This window comes from Lissotriton helveticus, chromosome 12, assembly GCF_964261635.1.
Source record: "Lissotriton helveticus chromosome 12, aLisHel1.1, whole genome shotgun sequence".
NCBI classification, from domain to species: domain Eukaryota; kingdom Metazoa; phylum Chordata; class Amphibia; order Caudata; family Salamandridae; genus Lissotriton; species Lissotriton helveticus.
The window spans coordinates 41,651,055-41,673,916 of NC_136073.1; the positions used below are offsets into that span (position 1 = coordinate 41,651,055).

The window sequence follows — 22,862 nt, forward strand, 5'->3', positions numbered from 1 at the left end:
TAACGGGGCCTCTACAATAGGCAGCGCAATATCAGTCCACAGTAATATTCTTGGATTCAATCCAACGCCTACCTCTGCTGCATGTTTAAGTTCACTCACTGCAACACTTCCAGTGCACATTTAGGGGCAGATGTATCAATTCCGGCCTTTGCGAACCGCTTTTTAGCATTTAAGGAATCGCAAATTTTGCGATTCCTTAAATGCGATGTATGTAGGTTTTTGAAATTGCGAATTTGGGTTAAGAAATCGCAAATTACCACCAACTTGTAGTTGGTGGTAATTTGCGAATTCTTTTAAAAATGCCCTATTTGGCATTTGTGAAGGTGGCATGTGATGCACATACATGCCCATAGGGCATGTATGTGCACCATATGCACACCTGTAGATTTCAGGGGTGCAGCAGGGTGTCTTTGAGACACGCCTGCACCCTTGAAATTATTCTCAATTTGCGATTAGCAAATTGCGAATCGCAAATTGAGAATATTTTCACAATCATTCCCATGGGCCTCCTGGCCCATAGGAATGCATGGGAAATTATTCCTTAATTGAGAATTCGCAAAATGCGAATTCGCAAATAAGGAAGACTAAGAAATCGCTAAAAAATAGCGATTTTCTACATACATTCCATTTTGCGATTTCTAAATAGCGATTCCTTAAAAATCGCCATTTAGAAATCGCAAAATGGAATCTTGATACATCTGCCCCTTAGTTGTTATGGTTACTGCAATCTAGTTGTGTCATAGTGCCTCTATAACTATATGCAAATAACAACCTTTTCCGCCTTAACTTGGTCTCCCTTGTCCCTTTTTTTCCCCTGTGCTGCGGGATTGATACACCTTCCATGAATAGTCCCCCCTGAATGCTATACCAGTTGAGACGTTGTTCTTTTGTTATAAAACTTACCCGGTCTGAGCTGGGTCAACGGGTTTACTCCTGTTCCTTTTTTTTGCATGTTTAAGTAAGCCACTAAGAGACTGCAATGTGTATTTGTCCAGGAATCCTCTGTGATTGCACTGCAAACTATTTGAAGTGATGTAGTTGGATCTCAACAGGTCATTGTGTGCTATCGATAAAACATGTTTGTACCATCGTATCACTAATTTATGGAACAGGTACATACCTTTATTAACTTAATCAAAGTTGCATTAGAATGTATACAGTCCGGTTCATTTGAACCTTGGAAATGGGCCCATATCATGTTAACAAAAATACATAAACTAAGAAAGATATATTTATACAACTACACTGGGTGAATTCTATGTCAGGACTGGAGGCGAGGATTATGAATATGTCAATGACAACCATTAACCAATCATAATACAGTCGGCAGGTCCATATAAATCCATGATCCACGAAGTCCTTCCTCTTTCTTCATTGCTGCGTCAGTTAAGTCCCTTGCTTCCTTAACAACTCTTAGGGGGTTGTTCTAGGTGATCGGAGGTATTGAGCATTTACTGTTGATAGATTCGTTGTGGTGACACTGCCATTGCACAGTGTTTTGTACTTCTCTTTACCAGTTTGCGCTGTGTGTGATTCGCGCGGTATGATTCAGCCCGAGGGCGTTTGATTCTGCACTGGTCCCCTAGGTGGCGCTCTTTCACGCCATCAGAGGATCCCATTAGGTGCTTCGCTGGCTGATTAATAGCGCACTTCTACACTGCGCCCTACAGGCCCACAACATGCACTAGGGAGATGGCAGAGGTGTTCTGGCTTGGTTTTGACCCCCACTTATAGCCACTCCCTACCAACTCTCTCTAGACACCGCGAACATGCCTTGCTCATCTCATGCCACCTGGAGGCTCCTTCCTTCCCATCACTGAGCACCTGTGAGGGCTCTGGCCTTCTTTATTTCACAGGGAGAAAACTGGTTTGTCTGGTGCTCTCGCCCTGACTAAATGGAATTCTAGAGGGATCACGAGAACTCATCTTACTTGGCTTCTGAAGAGGAATGGCCCCTTCAATGTCGCTTTCCTGCAGAGGTTGACAAGCTCCTCTCGCAGGCTATTTCCCTGCAGGAGAGAGTGGACAAGCTTATGTCCCAGGTTTCCACTAGCTCAGAGATCCTTGGGGACCTTGGGGTAGGGCCTAGCGGCTTATCCGCGACGAATTCCAAGAAGGCCAAGAAACGTGACACAGGGCACCTGGAAGGCATCGATCGGCTGAGAGAAGCCTTCTGTAATCGTGCACGCAAGTAACAAAATGTACCCTTCTTGGAGGATGTTTCCCCAGGGACATTGGCAACACTGTTGCACTGGGCTTTGATCCTGAAGTGGAGTCCCCCCAACATGGGGAGGGTGACAGGGAGGAGGATGGTTCTTCAGATGAGGAGTAAGATTAGGGCAGACCCTGGCGCCTGGGCTCGGCTGCCTCAGGATCTTTGAAAGGGGATCCCACTTCAATGGATATGTTTGAGCCTGATGGAATTTATCACCTGAGATTATCGGATTGGCTCCCGGACCAGAAGGTTCCAGACTATGTGGTTAGCAAGGTACACCAACCACTAGATAAGGAGGTGCGCACCAGCTTACAGGCAGAGTGCCCTAGGCCCGCCTTACCAGGCAAGGTGGAGGCCACCCCAGATATAGACCCCAAATTATGTACCTTTTTTGCCAATTATATGAAGGACCCCAATAAGGGAATTGACTGCTTCTGGAGGGTGTGTCAAGATAAACTCTTAGACATCTTGGGCCCCCTGATAAAAATCACAGAATTGGCAGAGCAGAAGAGGCATTCAGGAACCCTCTTACCCACTAATATTGTGTCAGGTTGGGCACAGAGGGCGGTGTGCCTGTTTGGCAACGTCAACTGCACTCTTTGCTGAGAGACAATGTTCACTCCTGATTAAAACTGACCCTAAACTAGAGGAGTTGCTGTCATCGGCGGCAGGGCCCACTGCACGTGGCAACCTATTTGGAGAACCACTTGTGAAGGAACTTAGGAAGTTTGTAGTCACCCTCTCAGCACAGGGCGAGGCGCAGACGTCGATCAAATGATCTTCCTAGGGAAGGTTTTCTTTAGCTGGAAGAGGCAGGCGTTGTTCCTCCTTCCTCTCTTTCCAGCCAGGCACCAACAGAGGTCCAGCCCGCCAGAACAACGGATGGTCCGACAGACAGCAGGGCACCTTCTTTCCCAACCGGGGAGAAGGAAAGGGCAGAGCCAACAGCAACGCCGGAGGAGGGGCTAACGCACACAGAGGCCTTAACAATAAAGAGTATCCTTTCTTTCCTCAAAGGCTGGGCCGGAGACTGAAATTCTTCACTCACAAATGGGCAGAGATAACGTAAGACCCTTGGGTCCTGAAGACGATAAGAAGTTTTCACATAGAGTTCTACGGAACTCCTGTTCAGACATAAAAACTACGCCCACTGATTTTTTTGGAGTAGGACACATGCCAGATAGACTCTGAGGTTGCAATTCGGAGGTCAGTACTTCATCCTCTAGGAATTCTCAGCAATCTTTTCTTAATAGGAAAGGACGTCAAAGAGTTTCGGCTGGTAATAAAACTGAGAGGATTCAACGAGTGGCTGATGTACTGCCACTTCAAGATGGAGGGCATTCACCTCCTGAGAGATCTCTTGCTTCAGCATGCGTACCTTACGGTCCCCATTGTTCTACTAAGAAAAGATTGCTGAGGAACCCTCAAGGATGAAGTACCGACCTCCTAATAGCAGCCTTGGAGAGTAGCTTCTGTACCTGGGAGTCTATCAGCAACGTGTTTAGCTCGACAAAAAAAATCAGTGAACGTGGTCCTACAGCTGCCAGAGTTCCGTAGAACTCCATGTGAAAACCTCTTACCGTCTCCAGGACCCAAGGGTCTGAGGTAATCTCAGTCAATTGTGAGCGAAGAATTTCAGACTCCCTCCCAGCTTTTGAGGGAAAGAAAGGACACTACTTACAGTTAAAACCTTCAGGTGCGTTAGCCCCTCCTCGTTCATTGCGGTTGGCTCTGTCCTTCCCGCCTCCCCAGTTGGGAAAGCAGATGCCCAGGAATGGGGTTCCTTATTGCCTCGTCTGCTCTGCCAATTCTATTATTTTTGTCAGGGAGCCCAAGATGTCTAAGAGTTTATCTTGACGCCCTCCAGGAGCGGTCAATTCCCTTCTTTGGGTCCACCATATACTTGGCAAAAAAAGGTACATAGTTTGGGGGTCTATGTCCAGGGTGGAAGCCACCTTGCCTCCTAAGGCGAGCCTAGAGCACTGTGCCCACAAGAAGACGAGCAACACCTTATCTAGGAGTTGGCGTATCTTGCTAGCCACATAGTTTGCAACCTTATGGTTCGGAGCCATTCCGAAGATCTTGAGTAGTAAATACCATCAGGCTCAAAGATATCCATTGAAGAAATGGGAAAGAAGGAACCACCAGGTGGCGTGAAGTGAACCAGGCCTGAGGGCGTAATATAGACTTACTGCGCTCACAGTATCTAGCGAGGGTTGGTCGGGAGAGCTACAAGCAGGGGTCCAAAGTAAGCCAGGACACCTCTGCCATCTCCCTAGCATGTGTTGTAGGCCCTTAGAGCACTGTGTGGAAGTACACTGCAGATCAGGCTGCGACGTGCACAATGGGATCTGCCAACTAAATGAAACAGTGCCACCTGGGGGGACCTGCACAGAATTAAAAGGGCTTGAGCCAAAGCCTACCACGCGAATCACACAGTGCAAACTGTTAAATAGTAGGAAAAAAACACTGTCCAATGGCAATGTCACTACAACAAATCAATCAACTGCATATGTTCAATACTCCCGATAACCTGGAACCACCCCCAAGAGTCATTAAGGAAGCATGGGACTTAACTGAGGAGTTGGCCTAACGGCAATGGCGGTTGACCACGAATTTGGGGAACTGGGTTTGAGTCTTGGCAATGACGCTGAACATCCTGTGATGCTGGGCAAATCACTTAATCTCCAGGTGCCTAACAAAAATGAATGTGTCCTCATGTAATGCAACTGGTGCTAAGCGCTCTGATAACTTCGGGTCAAGTTTGCGCTATATAAAACTCCGTAAAAAAACTGACAGCAGTGAAGAAAGAGGAAGGATTTTGTGGAGCATAGATTTATATAGACATGCAGACTATATTTTGATTGGTTAATGGCTGTCATGGACATATTCCCATGTGGTTCATGGGATACGTAGAGTTCACATTTTAATAAAAAAAATGATTTGATCTTCGAACCTGCTGAATCATAATTAAAGAAAGAAATGCATTATCCTCACTTCCTGACATAGAATCCCAGAACGTGGCTTGCTGCTGGCAGGGTTCCCTGTGACTATTCTAGCACTTCTGTGGCGCACTGGGAGAGATTCTGGGGGGGAAACACTTTTTGCGTGGACATAGTAACGCGTACAGTCAGGGCGCGCGTGGCCCTCGTAGGCGGAAGTACAAACATCACAATCGTCGCACCGCGCGCGCTGTCTTCGGCGCTGCTAGAAAAGCGCCGGAAGCGATGCTCTCGTGGCGCAGGGTACAGGCCGGGTGGGTTTCGTCACCGGAAGTGGCTCCCTTCGTTTGAAGTGTTCCAGCTCTCACTGACACAGCAGGCTCTGGCAGAGTCGGAGGCAGGCGGCCTGCTCCAGAGGCACCGGTCGGTTCTCACAGAGGGAGCCGCGGCGCCCAAAAGTCCCGTCTTCCTACGGAGTGAGGCCGGTGTCCCCCGGTTCCAGGCCCCGTAGGTAGCGTGCCGACGCAGCGTGGACGCGCGTTACTTCCAGATTGTTTATATTAAAGGTTCTCCTCTGAGCTCCATTCCCACCAGAATCTCTCCCTCCGATGGGCCGCGACTGCCTCAAACAAGGCGGCTTCAGCCGCGGGGCTCAGCTGACACATCTGTTGTTGTCACCCATGCATGAGACCAGCTTTTAACACATACTTGGGTAGGGTGACCAGAATTGTAAAGGCAAAAACGGGGACATTTCACAAAAATACTAGAAAGACTACCATTTTATTTCAAGCGATGAGAGCGCTCCTCATCAGAGAATTACAGAACAGGTAGTTAGAACATACATAAAATCCAATTTTAAAACCCAGCAGCTTGCTTGATAATTAAATTGCTTTCTTGAAACACCTGCTAACTATCCCTGCTTTGTAAAACATACTGGGACAGCTGGTGAAAAACTGGGACCGTCCTGGCAAAACGGGGACGTCTGGTCACCCTATACTTGGGGCAAAATCTCGCCAGTCTGCTCCGAGTGCAGTGGGTTCATTTAGGGTGGTGGTTGGTAGTCCCAAAATGTACTGTCACAAGTTATAGTGACCGCCTATTGGCCTGTTAATGCATAAGTGAGTGATCAGAAATTCTTTATTTGGCTTTTCACAAGCATAATACTAAAAATTATCAAAAATACAAAAATTAAAACAATCTTTCATTGAAAGATCATCATTATTTCTGGGTTTATGCAACATTTTCTAACTCATTTGTAACCTTATTAGCTGGTTCAATGTACGCTTTTATTAAAAGTAAGTCAATCAGAGTTAAGAGCTTCACCCCGCGGCAAATTAAGATGTTTGATTATTACATTATTATAAGCATTATTACAACCAAAACAACTTTGCCCACCAAAGGCATTAATTAACAAGATGTGTGCTTGTGTGTTAGCACAATTGTACTGGCTTGTTTTGATAATCAGTAACAGGCCTCAATCTCTGGTTAGGTGGCTGATGCGCTTGCTGTACCTTCTTTATGTGTCTCACAAATCCTGACCTGTAACTGGATTGGACGGTTCTCCGGGTTAATACACTTGGTATAGAGATCCTTTGATCTAATGTATGTTTTATTCATGAAATCTTGTAAACAGTTAGCGTAACCACTACAAAGTATTGTGTATATAACCTGAAGATCTCTTCTTTGTGTCTTAGTAGCATGCAGTAGTCTGTCAGTTTGTGCGGAATCCCCTGTGCGTTCATTGGTTCGCAAATTGCAGTGACAGTAAAATAGCACAGCCAGTTGTGTATCCCATGCAATATCTACATGTAACCTGCAAAGATAACATTTGAAACCTTGCAGATTTTAACTTTATGTTCTGGTGTTCAAAAATTGTGAACACGAGCAACTTTAAATCCGGTAATAATGGTATAAAACAAATCGTAATTAATTACATTTTTTTACTTAATCCCCCCAAAAATAAGTAAAAAACATTTTTTTTTTAAAGAAATCATAAAATAGCCTATACCTGCTTTTTCAAGCATCCAGTTTCCTTGAATCTAGCCACTTTACGTTGCAGCATAGAGCTACGATTCATGCAAAACTGTACAGAATCTGAAATAGTTAACCAGACTCTCAAATAGTTTTAATTTGGTGTCACAGATAGAATTTGTTCCCCCACATACCAACTGAGTACTTTGGTTTATCGGTGCGGTAGTAAACGTACTTGAGTTCTGTTTGTTTAGGAGTTTGGTAGTAAATAACACCCGATCTTAAGATACAGCTAATTTTTTTATCTATGCTATGTAAAAAGATTATTTCATTGCATCCCTAGGCCAGCGTACCTTATACAGAGATTGAGAAAGCAACACTTTTTTAATATCTCGGTTTAGCTGTTCATTTTGTGACATTATACATAGTATAGCTTTATTTCTTCTGTGCAGGGAACATCCCTGTGACAAATCATGTAGCTGCTAGCTTACAATATGATTTGTATGCTTATTTATGTTGGTGAGCTTGTATAGAATGTTCAGTACTGCAAGCCTTTCTACTATTCGGTTAGGTGCTCTAAGGAAATGCAGTGAGTCCAGCTTGTGTTGCTGACAGAGGTTTCAGTTTTAAAATGTGTACACCTTAGCAAAATGTAACAATTTTAGTGGACTTATAATGGTCCTATAATGCTCTATTGATTGTATGCAATATATGCATGCAGAAGAATGAAAGCAAGACCAGTTTTAATTTGCAGCAGGCCACTTTTAAATGCGCCAATTTTTGGTTCTTGGATGAGTAAAATGGGCCTAATTGTACAGTGGACAAAATAAACATGTTGTCTTTGACCCCAAACAGGTTAGGAATTCCACACCCTGAAAGAACCTCTCTGATTCCAGATTTCCTTAATAACATTTACTCAGACATACAGATAAATTACAAGAAACGTGGGATAAGAAGAATTTACAAAATTCTCTTAATGTGGTTCTGGGAAGAAGTTAGAAAACTCTGGGTAGTTGATAGGAATTTGAGTTGAGACATGGTAAATGGTATTTTCAGAGCCTAAAAAAAATCTATTGGGATTATTCCAGTTACCAATTTTTCTAAAATGAAAGTCAAAATAGCGTCTTTGGGTCTACAGCTAGCTAAGAGTGGAGCAAGACATTGGCTCCTGCCAATGAAACGCAATACATGGGCTCTTGACAATGAAATCAAGATGAGACCTTTAACTAAGAGATCTCCATCTCATGTCCTGGATACTAGACAGATTGACTGAAGATTTGCAGACTAGCGTGACTTTGTGTAACTGCTTCCCTTGCTTGCAGTTACGCAACAAACATACACATACCTCTGTGCCGTCCTAATCAGGAGTTGTCAAGAACAACACCAAAGCCTAAATGCATTTATTAAACATTTCCCATTTCACTCCTGACCATTGGCTGTGATATGTTAGCATGGCTTCCTCTTTTACAGACCTTTTTAATAAGGCAAGTAGTTAATCAGTCCAGTAGTCCAGGATCACTCACATTAGTCAATAATGAGATCTGACGAATAATTCTTGATTATGATCCTAATTGAGTCCCAGTATTGGAACGAAAGCAGTGTTGAGTTTAACCGATACACATACTGGAAGTAATAGGCAAATTAAAGGTGGAATTCCAGTAGTTAGCTTCTAAAACCTTCAGCATGTCAGAGAGGGAGAGAGATGCTTTTGTTTTGTGTAACCATGTATTGATTTAGACGGCTGTAACTAGGATGTTTTGCAGAACAGAAAAACTGTACTGAAAGATTGTCTTACATAGTGTAAATTTATTCAAGTCGCTGACATCTCACCAATAGACCAAATATTATCCCACAAAATCTACAGATAAATCCACACCGATTTCTGTTTCTCAGTTTATTGAATTTGTCGTGGGGAAGGCATTGCCTGTTGGCAAAAAATAAGGTATGTATATATATTACCTACTGGCGATAGCCAGTAGGTATATATAGTTAGGATTGTTTTCCATAGGGAAATCGCAACATTCTATTGGGAATAACTTTGGCGCCGGTTGAGGAATCTTCCTTAAATTTTCCTTAACTTTGCCTCGCGGCGCTCCGCTCCTTCCCTGAAAGTTTGGGGGGGATTCGTCAAGCGGGGGCCGAGATAAAAAGGGGGTCCCAAAACGTGTTTTCCCCATGTTAATTTCCATAGGGCAGTTGGACTCACTTTTAGCCTGAACGGCTGAATGGTTTTCCACCAAACTTGGCAAAATTGTAGGGACTGGTAGCCCGATGTGCCTTTGCTATGTCTCAAGATATGTGCTCCAGTGGTTTTTACGAAAATTAACTTTGAAAAAATATATATTGGGCTATATATATGTTAGAGCCCAAATGTAGCCCAAAGATGGCCACCAGAGACAAAAAAAAAACAAATGTAGCCCAAATATCAGCCAGATGTAGCCCAACTATAGCCCAATGACAGAATGTCCCAGAGTGTTCTAAAGAACAACTAGAGCGCTAACAGTCTTACTTATGACAAAAGTATGGCACACCTGAAGCCATCTTGATTGGAATAAAGTGTTAACACTTAAAACATTTAATTTGCAAAGGAACAGAATGAGGGGATTCATTTTGCCATAGAAATTATTAGTGCTGAAGAAAGAAAAATTAGTGCACATTTTGAGTGACTTCTCTAATCCTCTTATATTTCATTAAAAAAATTCTGATATGCAGTCTCCCAAGATGGCCACCAGAGACAAAAGAGCCCAAATGTAGCCCAAATATCAGCCAGATGTAGCCCAACTATAGCCCAATGACAGAATGTCCCAGAGTGTTCAAAAGAACAACTAGAACGCTAACAGTCTTACTTATGACAAAAGTATGGCACACCTGAAGTCATCTTGATTGGAATAAAGTGGTAACACTTAATACATTTAATTTGAAAAGGAACAAAATGAGGGGTTTCATTTTGCCATAGAAATTTTATATATATATATATATATTCACTGAAAAAACCATAGATTACACACCAGTTATAGTTAGGAATTACCATTTAAAAAACCTTTGAAATTCACTGAAAAAACCATAGGTTTCACACCAGTTATAGTTAGCTGGAAATTTTACTCGCATAAAACCATTGAAATTCCCACGTTCTAGTTAGTTGGACTCACTATAACTTGCACGTCTGCAATGCACTGCTGATGACGTCACATATTACATCACTCATGCATATATTTAAACATTACTCGCTAATATATGTATTCACTAAGATACACTTAATAAGCCAGTTAACCAATCTTTTTTTTTTTTTTAAAACACTGAAAAAACCATAGGTTTCAGGCCTTATATAGTTAGGAATTAGCATTTAAAAAACCTTTGAAATTCACTGAAAAAACCATAGGTTTCAGGCCTTATATAGTTAGGAATTAGCATTTAAAAAACCTTTGAAATTCACTGAAAAAAACCATAGGTTTCAGGCCTTATATAGTTAGGAATTAGCATTTAAAAAACCTTTGAAATTCACTGAAAAAACCATAGGTTTCAGGCCTTATATAGTTAGGAATTAGCATTTAAAAAACCTTTGAAATTCACTGAAAAAACCATAGGTTTCAGGCCTTATATAGTTAGGAATCAGCATTTAAAAAACCTTTGAAATTCACTGAAAAAACCATAGGTTTCAGGCCTTATATAGTTAGGAATTAGCATTTAAAAAAACCTTTGAAATTCACTGAAAGAACCATAGGTTTCAGGAGTTATATAGTTAGGAATTCGTTTTTAAAAAACCTTTGAAATTCACTCAAAAAACTATAAGTTTTAGTGGTGTTATAGTTAGCTGGACATTTTACTCATACAAAACCAATGAAATTGCTCCTATATAGTTAGTTGTACTAACTATATTTCGCGCACCCGCAATCCACTGCTGCTGATGTCACATATTAGATCATTCATGACATGGTCAGTGACATCACTGATGACATCATCCACGTGACAATCACATACACCTTTTCATACACTATTACAATTTTTCATCACTGTTTGTAAAATACAGAGTATCATATTTAAATCCATTGTCACAGCATTACAAGTATCTAAAAATCCACTCAGTGATTCATAGATGTATACACACATCTAATCACTTACCTATGGATTCACTCATACATGCTGTCAATGAACAATAGAACACTATCAAAAATACTTATACATCTATATCGACATTAAACAACAGCACGCATCCTATTCACATATGAAGTCATCCTACTCACTTATGCAAACAATGGATCATACTTACATATTTACTTAGCAAAACACTTATACAAACACCACTTCTTCTATTCATTTAGATAGTAAGTCATACTTAGTGAATTATAAAATCATTATTACAAGTATACAGTTATCCATACAGTCACTCACACAATCATTGTGTCTTATGTATACTTATTTATATACAACAACTGACACATACACTGCCTTTTATTTTTCTAGTTTGTTGGACCTGTACCTTTGAGAAATATATTTGCTCATCACCACACCCATAAAGAGATTCCCTCACCCAAACTGTTAGAACATGTAGTTTTAACTTCATATATCTACTGAATCAACTATTCACACATCTTTGGACAGTCACACACCCCCCACCGAACCACACACACTTTCACACTCCCATACAAATACTCAGTTAACTAATCAATAACTAATATAGACTTTCACATAGCTAGTAACCAACTGTAGAATCATTTAACACAACAACTGACAAAGTGATACAGATATTCACACAGTTTAGTCACTATCCACTATATTTAGTGAGACATTATAAATTGGTCAAGTAAACAGTCAATTACACTGCTACTAAATCCTCCATCCAAATATTTATTTATATATATCCACTCATTCTTCAATGTAAATTGCTATATATATAATGCATATTTAAATAACGAAGCAAACCACATTCACTGGATGATGTCATCAGTGATGTCATCAGTGATGTCATTTGAGATGTCATCAGTGATGTCACTGACCATGTCATGAATGATCTAATATGTGACATCATCAGCAGTGGATTGCGGGTGCGCGAAATATAGTTAGTACAACTAACTATATAGGAGCTATTTCATTGGTTTTGTATGAGTAAAATGTCCAGCTAACTATAACACCACTAAAACTTATAGTTTTTTGAGTGAATTTCAAAGGTTTTTAAAAAACTAATTCCTAACTATATAACTCCTGAAACCTATGGTTTTTTCAGTGAATATATATATATATATATATATATATATATATATATATATTTGTAACTCCATGTCATCCATTTTATGAACAGTGAAAGTTTGAGTTATCCCTACAAGTAGTCAAACATGCTTGCAACAGGTGTATAACTTATTGAACTATTTACCAAGATCTGAAATAGTGACCTCCTGAAAAATGCATGAATCCAGTGAGCAATTTTGCATGGTTTCAAAGTAGTGACCAGATAATTACATGTAGGGCTGTGCAGAAAGCATCTTCAGCCCTCTACACTGTTTTGAGGATGTTATGTCAGTGTCTACAGCAAGTACGGTTAACTAGCTGAACCTTCTTGCCAGTATTATTGTCAGACGTTGAATAGCTAGTCCCTTAATCAGTAGATGTATATGTCTAGCTTTCATGTTGACTTTCTTCAGTGCCAATAAAGCAGATGAAACCTGTCGATGAGGTCAGGTAATGAAGCTTATTGATTGCTCTTTTCTTTTATACCATTTAGAAACATGGCAGAAAACTATGCATCTTTCCCAGAACCCAAGACTGCCAGCGCCTCAGAGATGGAGATGGACCAGGTGGAGTACACTCTGCGCAAGCGTCTGCCCCACAAGCTCCCACGCCGCAAGAATGACGTCTATGTCAGCATGAAGACTGACTTCAAAGCCCAGCTCAGTCGCTGCCAGAAGCTTCTGAACAGTGGAAACTTTAATGAAATCTGCATCCACGGCTTGGGACTTGCCATAAATCGTGCCATAAACATAGCCCTGCAGCTAGAGGCTAACAGTTTTGGTGCTCTCCAGGTAGCTGCCAGTACCTCTACCGTGGAGCTTGTGGACGATCTGGAACCTGAGGCGGATGAGGGCGAGCCCATGGCCAGAACACGGAACAACTCTGCTATCCATATTAAAGTCTTTCGGGAGCTTCCCAATGCCAGAGGTGTTCCGGACAGACTGTGATTGTGTTACTTCAACCTGTCAATGTCAGAAAAGATTCATGTAAAGACAGTATTACTGAAGAAGGACTGGACGATAAACGGACTGCATGGGATGCAGAGGGTTCTCTTAGGAGTGCAGGTCTTTAATCATTCCCTTTTGGTTTCCTTACATAAAGATGTTTGTGAAGGTGCAGCAAATTGTTGCAGTGGGAAACTTGCTGGGAAAATCGATTGGAAAACAAGATGGAAATAGAACTGGCAAAAGTTGATCACTATAACAATGCAATGCAAACAAATGTCTCTTAACTTAAGATACTCTTTGAACTGCGCCCTCATGCCTCTGCCAACCAACTGGGTTGGTACAGATGTCCGTAGGTCTCGGCACATTTTGAAGTTTGGGGTTTTCAGGTTTATTAAGTACATAACGTTGCAAATAAAATAATGTGAGAAAAATGTCCATCGTCTGAGGCAACTCATTCACGGGTTGTTGAGGGCACACTTAAGTTGTGAAGCAAACCTAGTGTCTGTTTGTGTTGTGAATATAACCAAGTACACACCACACTTCGTAGCTGTGGTATGAACTCTTTTATTTGACAAAGCTGTAAGAAAACACAAACCACCAACCTCACAGCAGGGTAGTCAGCAACCTTTCAGCTGGATAATCAGCAATAACTGAACTCCCTGGAATCCACTAAGACCTCATGCATAGCCATCCAGAGGCTCCACAGTGACGACAGCATGAGTCGTGAGCCCATAGATTAACGTTAACCACAACCGTTTGATTGCCTTTTAAAGGGGTTTTCAATGTCCTCAGTAAGCTGCAAGAAGTGGGGTTGTCGGAGAATGTGAGACTGCTCGCCTTCATGCAGCCACAAGTGGCAGAGCCCAGTGAGACTGGTTTCAGTTTGATCAACAGCTCTGACGAGTAGTAGATTAACTTGGGCTTTCTTGAGACTTGTTCTCAGCCAATGGGAACTGAAAGCACAGAGAGGAGGCTAGTTAAAGTGTGCTTGAATTGAACACACGACTGGCAGTGAAACCCCTTAAAAAGCATGGCTGAATTGTTTCTTGGCACAGCTTGACTATATTGAGGGAGCATGGTTTGGAAAACTGTGGCTTTAAAAGTAATTTGAAAGACTAACAGTTTGACAGTGTTATAGATCCAAAGGTAAGGGCCGCCAAACTATTATGACCTGGGGCTTGCTAAGCGTAATTATGGAAAGAGGAAAGTAACCGGAAGCAGCAACTGTCTTCATTTTTTAGGCCCGGGTGGCATGTTACAAAGGCATACGTTTCGTATCTTGCACCAGCGAGTTAATATTTTCTAGTTTGGTTTTATGAATGCTCTGCAAAGCATAGGGTACTAAAATATGGGGTGGGTTGTAGTGCAAGAATTGGATTGCTGCTTGGATTCAGTCTTCTTCATGAGTTAGTAAGCTGCGCTCTCTCCTTTTCCTCCATTGATAATCCTGCATATCCACTAGTCTGCCTAATAATTTTATTCTTCCTTTTGACATCTGAGCTGAGCTCTGAAGAGTGTGGATCACCGGAAGGTTACTCCCTTTCTAATTAGTGAGGGTACTAGTGCTCCCTTAAGGAGGCTGTGTGGTGACTGGCAGCGCTAGCAGTAAATTCGTAATCGTGGGACCGAGTCCTTATCCCCTATACACCATTGATTACCTACTGCCTATCTCTAGTTAAAGGTCAGAACAGTTCACATAAGTGACTCCTTGCATGAATAATGTGTGAGCCACTAATTGATTTGGATGACTCTCAGGGACTCTGTTGCGTTGGCGGTAAAAGAGACAAATGGGAAAACTAAGCGAGAGACAGAAGGGCCTAGCAGAGCAAATTCGGAGGGGTTTTCTGGATGAAATTTATCGTAAATGAAGGCAGGCAGTGTTCCAGGTCGAAAATGAAAGGTGCCTGACAGCCGTAAAAAGCAAAATTGGAATGGGTGCTTGCATGAGAGGGGTTGAGCCAGAAGGAAGTAATCTCGCAGAAAGGATTAGAACTGGATACATTTTGGGCCAGAACTATATAAAGAGCAATGTGCAAAATCGTCTTTCCAAATATTCACAGGGGGTGTATATCACTGTAGAGATTGACAAGCTTCTGCAGTCTGTCCGTGAATGGTGAGATTTTCAATTTGTTGAAGTTTCCGATGGTCATGAGTTCAGAGGCATCCTAGATCTGACTGGGGAGTAAAATGACGTTATCATGGATTGGTGGATGAATCCATGACTTCTGTGTATTCCCCAAAATGAACTTGAAAATCATGCAGAGTTCAGATGGCAGGGTGGGCTTCATCCAAAGTGCATTATCTTTTTTGTGAGGGTAGCTACTGTCCCCTCTAGCTAGCATATGCTAGACTGAAGGTGCCAAGCTGTGCAAGACTGATGGTGGTTTTATCATATTTTGGTCGTAGGGGTGGGCACAGGGCTCTTCACCTGTATCTCTGTTTGACAGGTGGGGATTGCCACCACTGCCCATGTAAATTTCTTTTCACCGCCCCATTGACTCCCACCCAACTGGGACCTTTTGTTTTCATTATGAATGGGCCAGGTATAAAGGGCGGTATGTTTGAGGAATGTGTTGTACTGTGAAGAACCGCAAAGATGCGCAAGTATGCTCTCACATGAACAGGGGCAATGTGGTTTGCAAGTGCTTTGTTCCTCTTCTGGACCGTCTGGCCGGCAACCACTGAGGGAGGTTGCCAGATATGGAATTGGATTATGGGAGATGCTGAAGAAATTAAGCTCCTAATGATGCAGCAACTCTACACCTTTTTAGGAGTGATCGAATACCGTGCCACAGTGGACCGTGGGACAAGTGCCACTTCTGTATATGCAGTGTTCATTTGCGGGCCATGAGGATCCTAAAACACTGGGGAATACATGATCAAATGGAACCCAACCTGGGATTCGGAAATTGCATTCAATGATTTACACCAGTTAATCCTGTTATACAATCCTTTCACCAAGTTTAATAAGTCTACCCACCAGAAAAGACACGAAATCCCACCTCCGCTTCAGATTTTAGTAAAGGAACCCGTTGGGCAAAGCAGAGCACAGGCCTTTGAGGATGCCTTCAAAATCATCCTGGGAAAAACTGACCTTTGCATTATTGCGGTCTTCTGTCCACCGATGATAGTCCTACCTCTTTCTTATGTGTGCAACACAAGAAGCACTATGGCCTGAGCACTTTAGGGTAAAAGGCAGCTAGACCCCTTCCTTGCGTGCCAGCCTCCGTTTTCCATCAAACAAGTTGGAAAGATAATTTTATAGGAAGGTACAGCAAGATTTCTTCCTGAGGCAACTACAATATTAGAAACCAGGAATCCTGTGGTAAAATGCAGTCCGCACACTGTCAAAATAGGGCACCTCATGTTTGCAGTTTGGGAAGCATACTTGAAGATTTTACCTGTACATGTGACGCATCAACAAAAATGCGCCTGACTTTCATGGCACCATAAAAAGCTCCCTCATGCAGTTATATTCAACTGAGAGAGGTCACTGTAGATGTGACTGGCCATCTATGTTGTGTCCTGATTCTTGTGCAAAATGACTGATAGGTAGACATTAGTATTAGCCATGATGAAAAAATCCGGTAATGGGGTTGCCCAGTAGGAACTGTTAATCACTGGGTTTCTTAATCACCCAATGTGTTCTGCCAAACAAATGTCCCGCAGTAGAAGTATTTACATATATAGTTTATTAGTAAAAATAAATGTGGCCCATGAACGTGTTTTTAGAGCAGGTGTACTAATAAACACACTTATTACTACAGTAGTGTAACTGATTAGCAAAAGCGATGCTTGTTGTTTCTTTGATTGCATGTTACAATGACTTGGAGGAAAACAACTGTGCTAATAGTCATAAGGTCTGTATGATGTTATCTCAATTCATGCATTTAACATGGTGAATTCTAGGTACTTTTGTTTGCAATTCCTGCATGCAACAAACACAGCATGGAATAAGCCATGTATGTAGGTCCACGAGAATAATATACATTTTTAATGTACACGTGTTGGACAAAATATATTAAATGGTCATTAAAGCCTATGCATAACTATTTAAAAATGCTTATTCGTATTGTTAAAATCAATATTGGTGTTTGAACACTCAAATTGGTACAGATATTCTTTATTAGTAGTGAAAGATCTTATAATTATTAAATAATAGATTAAACTAAATATTCTCCCTTGAAAATTGCTTGTTTGATACCAATAGCATGGTACTTATATTCCCATGAAAATACTGGGATCTCTGGTTACAGATGGAGAGTATCTCGAAGATGTTACCCAATATAAACATAAGGGTTACACTCCCTGAAATGTGCCGCCATTGAAACGTTTCATAAATACTTAAATGGCAAAATAATTACTGCAAGCGCTGCTGAAAATGAAGTCCCTTATGAAGGGGTAACTGTTGCATCATGGCTCACTATGCAAGTTCTAGTCTGGCATTTTATTTTATTTGTTTTTTGCCACTTGATCTCCAAATCTGAAATGCTGTGGGATATTTCACAACAAATGTGTTTCTCCCAAGCCGAGTACTAGGAGGATAGCCAATATGTTTCCATAATCACAGAGGAGGGGGTTGGATGGTCCCCTCCCCTTCTATGCAGAGAGGGGTATTGGGTGGCAATTGATTAGCAAGGGCTGAGGACTATGTGCTTGTACCTGTGAAAGAGGCGCCCTTTCACCCTTTGGTAAATAGATCCAGTCTCGTTATCCGGGCCACTCGGTTCTCTGTGAGTGTATGTTGTGCAGTTGTGGGTATGTATGACCCAAGTGACATTCTAAGAGTGCTCTCTGCGAGAATATATTGCATTGAGAACACAATGATGGTCATTCTGGCTTTCCTGCCCTTTGAGCAGCCCTTGGGATTACACTTCCGAGACCCCATGCCAGTTCACTCGGGCGATTTCTAGATGCACCCATATCCAGGCCAGGGACCTGTTGGAAACAATAGACTGGCATTAACCACTTTCGTTGGCCAGGCAGATCTGCTTCTGTATATACCACTGGACAGCTTACCTACGCTCAGGGTGTCTTGGGGAGTGTGGAGCCATCTCTGACCTCCCTATGTGTGTTGAGCTGAGAGCTATCTAGAAACAGAAGGAAACCTACTTTGGGAGACTCCCCTGCCATTCATGGAATAAACATCCCTGTGACTAGTTGGTGTCGCCTCCCCACCCACCTTCTTTATACCAGTACACGTGAGAACGTGCCCTGAACTGGAGCAGGGTACTTTATTTCTTTTGAAGGTGAAACATTTAACATTTTCGTTGTTATTGGCGCCCACTGTTGACTGCAACAGTGAAGAAGAACTGGAACCCAAAACCAAATATTTACTTTCCATTCAGAGGCACTCTGTAGCTGGCTAAGAGAATGCTTCCAACCAGAACTTTGTTTTGATGTGTCCCTCCAAGACTATTGCTAACCTGAGGGCAATGGATCTGCCTCACTGGATATTCCTAGTTTTATGCTCTGAGCTGTGTCTCAGGGCAGCACTTAATGCAGTTCAAAACTACTACTTTTTAACCCTTCCTAAAAATACTTGTCGTCCCAAAAATATTCCAGGACAGGAGTTAGAACAGTAAATAAGCCTCCTGGAATATTTGGGGGAAAGTTGTTCTTTCCGCCAAACATTCTAGGACTGGAGTTAGAATAGTAAATTTGACTCTTCCAGTGTCTGCCATGCCCACTGCTGCACTGAGGGCACAGTTTCAAGGAGGCGAGGCAAGATGGCGTCAGAGTGAGGAGTGAGGAGGCGCATCGTCCCTGCTCCTGAGGACCTGAGAGATAGCTCAGATGGCTGAGTGTCTCTGATTGCTGTATCATTGTATACCCCCAAAGAAAAAAGAGAAAGAGACTACAGCGGTGCATGGTATTTGGCATTTGGTGTCTTGAAAGAAATTCTTTCAAAGTACTCGGTGATCGAGCGGCGGAGGCTGGCGCACAGGGAGCTGTGGGTGCAGAGCATGCTGCGGAACGAAGAGGATTGAGAGGTGAGCGCGCCGACTGATCGCGTGTACAGTGTGCAGTGAGCGGCGGAAACGGGCAGCGTGTTGCGAGGCATCAAGGCGCTGATCCGCTTACCCCTTTGATGTTCGATAACTCGGCCTCCGGTCCTACAAATAAAATGTCGGCATATTAGGGCTGGCAGTACTGGCTTCAAAGAAAGAAAACCCTATTCAACTCATTTTGCAAGGCTGAGCTGGTCGCTGATCCCTGGTTGTTTGCTCTGCTATGTTCTGTGTGCTCTACGGGAGACGTCATCGGAGCACCGCCAGCTGATCGAAGTTAAAGGCAAAGCCACGCCTCCGGCTCTCATCACTCAGGGAGCGTCAACAAACTTTTGTGAGGGGGAAAAAAAAAGGAGTGGATCTCTATTGCATAGAGGGCAGTGGAGAGATGCACTTTTGTCTTCCTTTGAAAAAAAGCACGACTGGTTATATATGCACACTCCCAATCACCCTAATAGACATTCTAAGAAGTTCTGGGAGGGGGTATAAGCGCAAGGAGAAACTTTTCATCCCAGTCTTAAAAAGCAAACAAAACAGGAAATACAATCAAAACAAGCATTGGCTGCTGCAAGAGGGGATAGAAAAGGCATTACAATCTAATCTTGAAGTCAAGAGTTCTGTAGGAGTTCCTATGGCGGCAACTGCACCAATTGCTGAAAACTCTATACTAATAGCGCAGACAGCACAGAAAATGCCTGAGATAACTTCAAGTAACCCTATAAGTAAGGTGCTCGACGAGGATGAAGTAAACGAGCCTAGCGAGCCTAAAGAGTCAACGAAACCAACCGCGAAAACAACAAAAAACATGCAGACAGCGGAACATGAAAACACCAGTAAACCACTGATTAGCCATCAATTGAAAAACAATAACTCCACTAGAAGACCGGAAACAAGAGGTTTGAGAGCACAGGCACAAGAAGTGAAAGATGCCAAAAGTGGTGAGGAAGGTATAGAGGGCACGATCTCTGACAAGGTTAGATATAAAAATATGGAGAAAAGCAAAAGTCAAACTCAGACTCAAAGCAAAAATGCCCTGAGAAGCGACGTGAGGGAGAAGCGGAAGGAGGAGGAGAAGGAGAGAGATGGTGAAAGGGGGAACCAGAAGAACCAGAAGAAACAACTACATCTAATTGAACGTAATGAAGGAGAGAAATCCAACGAACAAACCGACGAGAATATTGATCTTCTGCTTAAAAAGGCTAAAAGAGTGCAAACTATTAAAAATCTGAAGGCTGCAGCAAAACTCACAGGGTTGCGTGACAAATCTCAACCAAGGATATCTAACATATTTACGCCACTCCCAAAAGAAAATGAAAATGAAATCCGGAAGGAAGGAGGCAAGGGAGATGACAGCTGTAGTACACTCAATAGTAGTACTATTAATGATAATGGGAAGTTAATCGATGTTTTGATTAATAAGAGCTCCAGCGATGGAATAAATACAACTAGCACTAGCAAAGAAAAGGCGGTAATGGTTACAGATCCTAACAACCAAGATCAAGAACGGGACTACGTGGATGCCAATGTGGATGTTAATGGACAAATACTAGCTGGGGGCAAAGAAATGGAAGCTGTGGGCGAAGATTTGTTAGAGGAATCTGACTCCGAAATCTATGAAACCGGAGTCTCGATTACTAGCGAAATTGAAAGTGATATTGAAGCCACAAGTGCGGCTAGCGAAAATGAAAATTTACCAACCGCTAATCTGGAAATAACCGAGTTAAAGATCAATAATAACGAACCAGGTCAAGACTTAGCCTCTAAAAAAAATGGAGAAGAAGAAATCCAAATTCAGAAAATCACACAAAATACTAGATGATGAAACAACAGACCAGGGGAGCAACCAGGATCAAGCAAAGAGAAAATATAGACCCTTCCGAAAAAGCCAGACTCAGGGGTGTGGAATTTAATGAAATATGTACTTGTCCAAGGGACAAGTAGCTTCATAAATCTACTTGTCCTGTAACAAAATCCACTTGTCCCTTTGGTGCCACATAGTGCGCCGTAAAATAATAGCAGCCATCTCAATATAGAAGAGCTCTGATAGTAGCCTCTCTGGTTCATGTCAGGCTAATACTATAAAAGGATTTGACTTTTGGGGATTTTCACTAGCTTTTCTCTAATCTTTTCCCATACAGAGAAAGGTTGGAAATTTACTACCCCTTACAACAGCAGAAGTAAAGTTTCTTCCAGGGCTGGGAAAATGTGGTTCGAGAAAAAGTTGACTTGTAAACACTCAGATTTCCACTGGGGTACATTCATCTTTGCTCATGCTAAAATGCAATTCGCAAATATTTTCTAGAATTACGGTTTCCTGGCCTACTTAAGGAAATTCATGTGAATTCATGAAAAACGTAAATCTGCATTAATATAAGGACATATATCCTGGGTGCACTTTAGTGACTTTCTTTAACATTTGAGCCCCTAATTCAATCTGAGGTAACCAAGACTTTTTGTTTTTATTTAAATGCTTTCTCATCCTATCTATCGGCTGGCTTCATTGTGTGTGACACCATTCTGCTCTTTTACAAAGTAGTTTTGTTCAGTACCAGGAATTTCTATGGCAATGAGGCCTTTATGAGACCAAATACTGGCTGTCTAGTAAGAACGTGCTGGCGAACAGCACCACACCTACCTGATAATCCCCAGGTAGAGAAAGGAGCATAGTGCAGGCCAAGTGAGTAACCAGAAAATTGAAATACCCCCCCACTTTGACCCAAAGCTCTTATGCCACCAAGCAAGTGAAAAGAGTCACTGGAGTCCTCTCTAGAATTGCTCTGTCTCTTCCATCTAAGCATCCATCCATTCATCCTTTCACCCACTGATATATAGCATTTCATCTTTACATGGTCATCCATTCATTCTTTCATCCATTAGCCTTTCACCAATATGTTCGTCCATCTGTTGATTTGTCAGTCCATCCGCTCATCAATATCCAAACCCACCCATCCATCTCCAAACCTAACCATTTCAGCCATCTGTCCATCCTTTCGCTCATCCATACAGTCACCCTTTCCCTCCATCCATCTATCCATCCATCCTTTCACTTATCCATCCTTTCACTCATCCATCCACCCTTTCACTCATCCATCCACCCAACCTTCTACCAATCCATCAAGCCATCCTTCCACTCATCCATTTATCCTTTACACTCATCCATCCTTTCGCTCCCTAATCCATACACCCTGTAACCCATCCATCCATTCAGCTTTTCCTTCATTATAACATCCTTTGTCCATCTACTATCCCCGTCACTCAACCATCCCTGTCACTCATTCATCCATGCATTTAGCCAGCAACACTTACACTCACTCATCCTTTCACCCACACATTCATCCATCCTTTCACTCACACCCACCCTTTCACATTAATTATGAGCCTTTGTCTGTCGAGCTGCAGACAGAAGAGGCCCATCAAGAGCTCCACCTCTACAGTAGCTGCTAAAGTGGGGTGTTCACGAAGCCCCTGTTCATACCTATCCTTCCATCTCCAAACCTATCTATCAAACTCATCCATCCCGCCTTCCTTTCACTCATCCATCCTTTTGCTCATC

At 42.3% G+C, this 22,862-nt stretch overlaps 1 protein-coding gene across 2 annotated transcripts; it reads left to right on the forward strand.

The window, feature by feature from the left end:
- The first annotated feature begins 5,511 nt into the window (after positions 1–5,511).
- POP7 (POP7 ribonuclease P/MRP subunit) lies at positions 5,512–17,471 on the forward strand. 2 transcript variants are annotated; one of them, XM_078671175.1, is made up of 2 exons: positions 5,512–5,664; positions 12,845–17,471. In XM_078671175.1, exon 2 carries the CDS (start codon positions 12,849–12,851, stop codon positions 13,296–13,298), a length of 450 nt encoding a protein of 149 aa, XP_078527301.1. In that variant the 5' UTR covers positions 5,512–5,664; positions 12,845–12,848; the 3' UTR covers positions 13,299–17,471. The 2 variants fall into 2 exon arrangements, with proteins under 2 accessions (XP_078527301.1, XP_078527300.1); XM_078671174.1 differs by having other exon boundaries at positions 5,537–5,668.
- Positions 17,472–22,862: the final 5,391 nt, after the last annotated feature.

Coding starts and splice junctions, on each gene's coding strand:
- POP7 (XM_078671175.1), top strand. CDS start 12,849: ATGGCAGAAAACTATGCATCTTTCCCAGAACCCAAGACTGCCAGCGCC.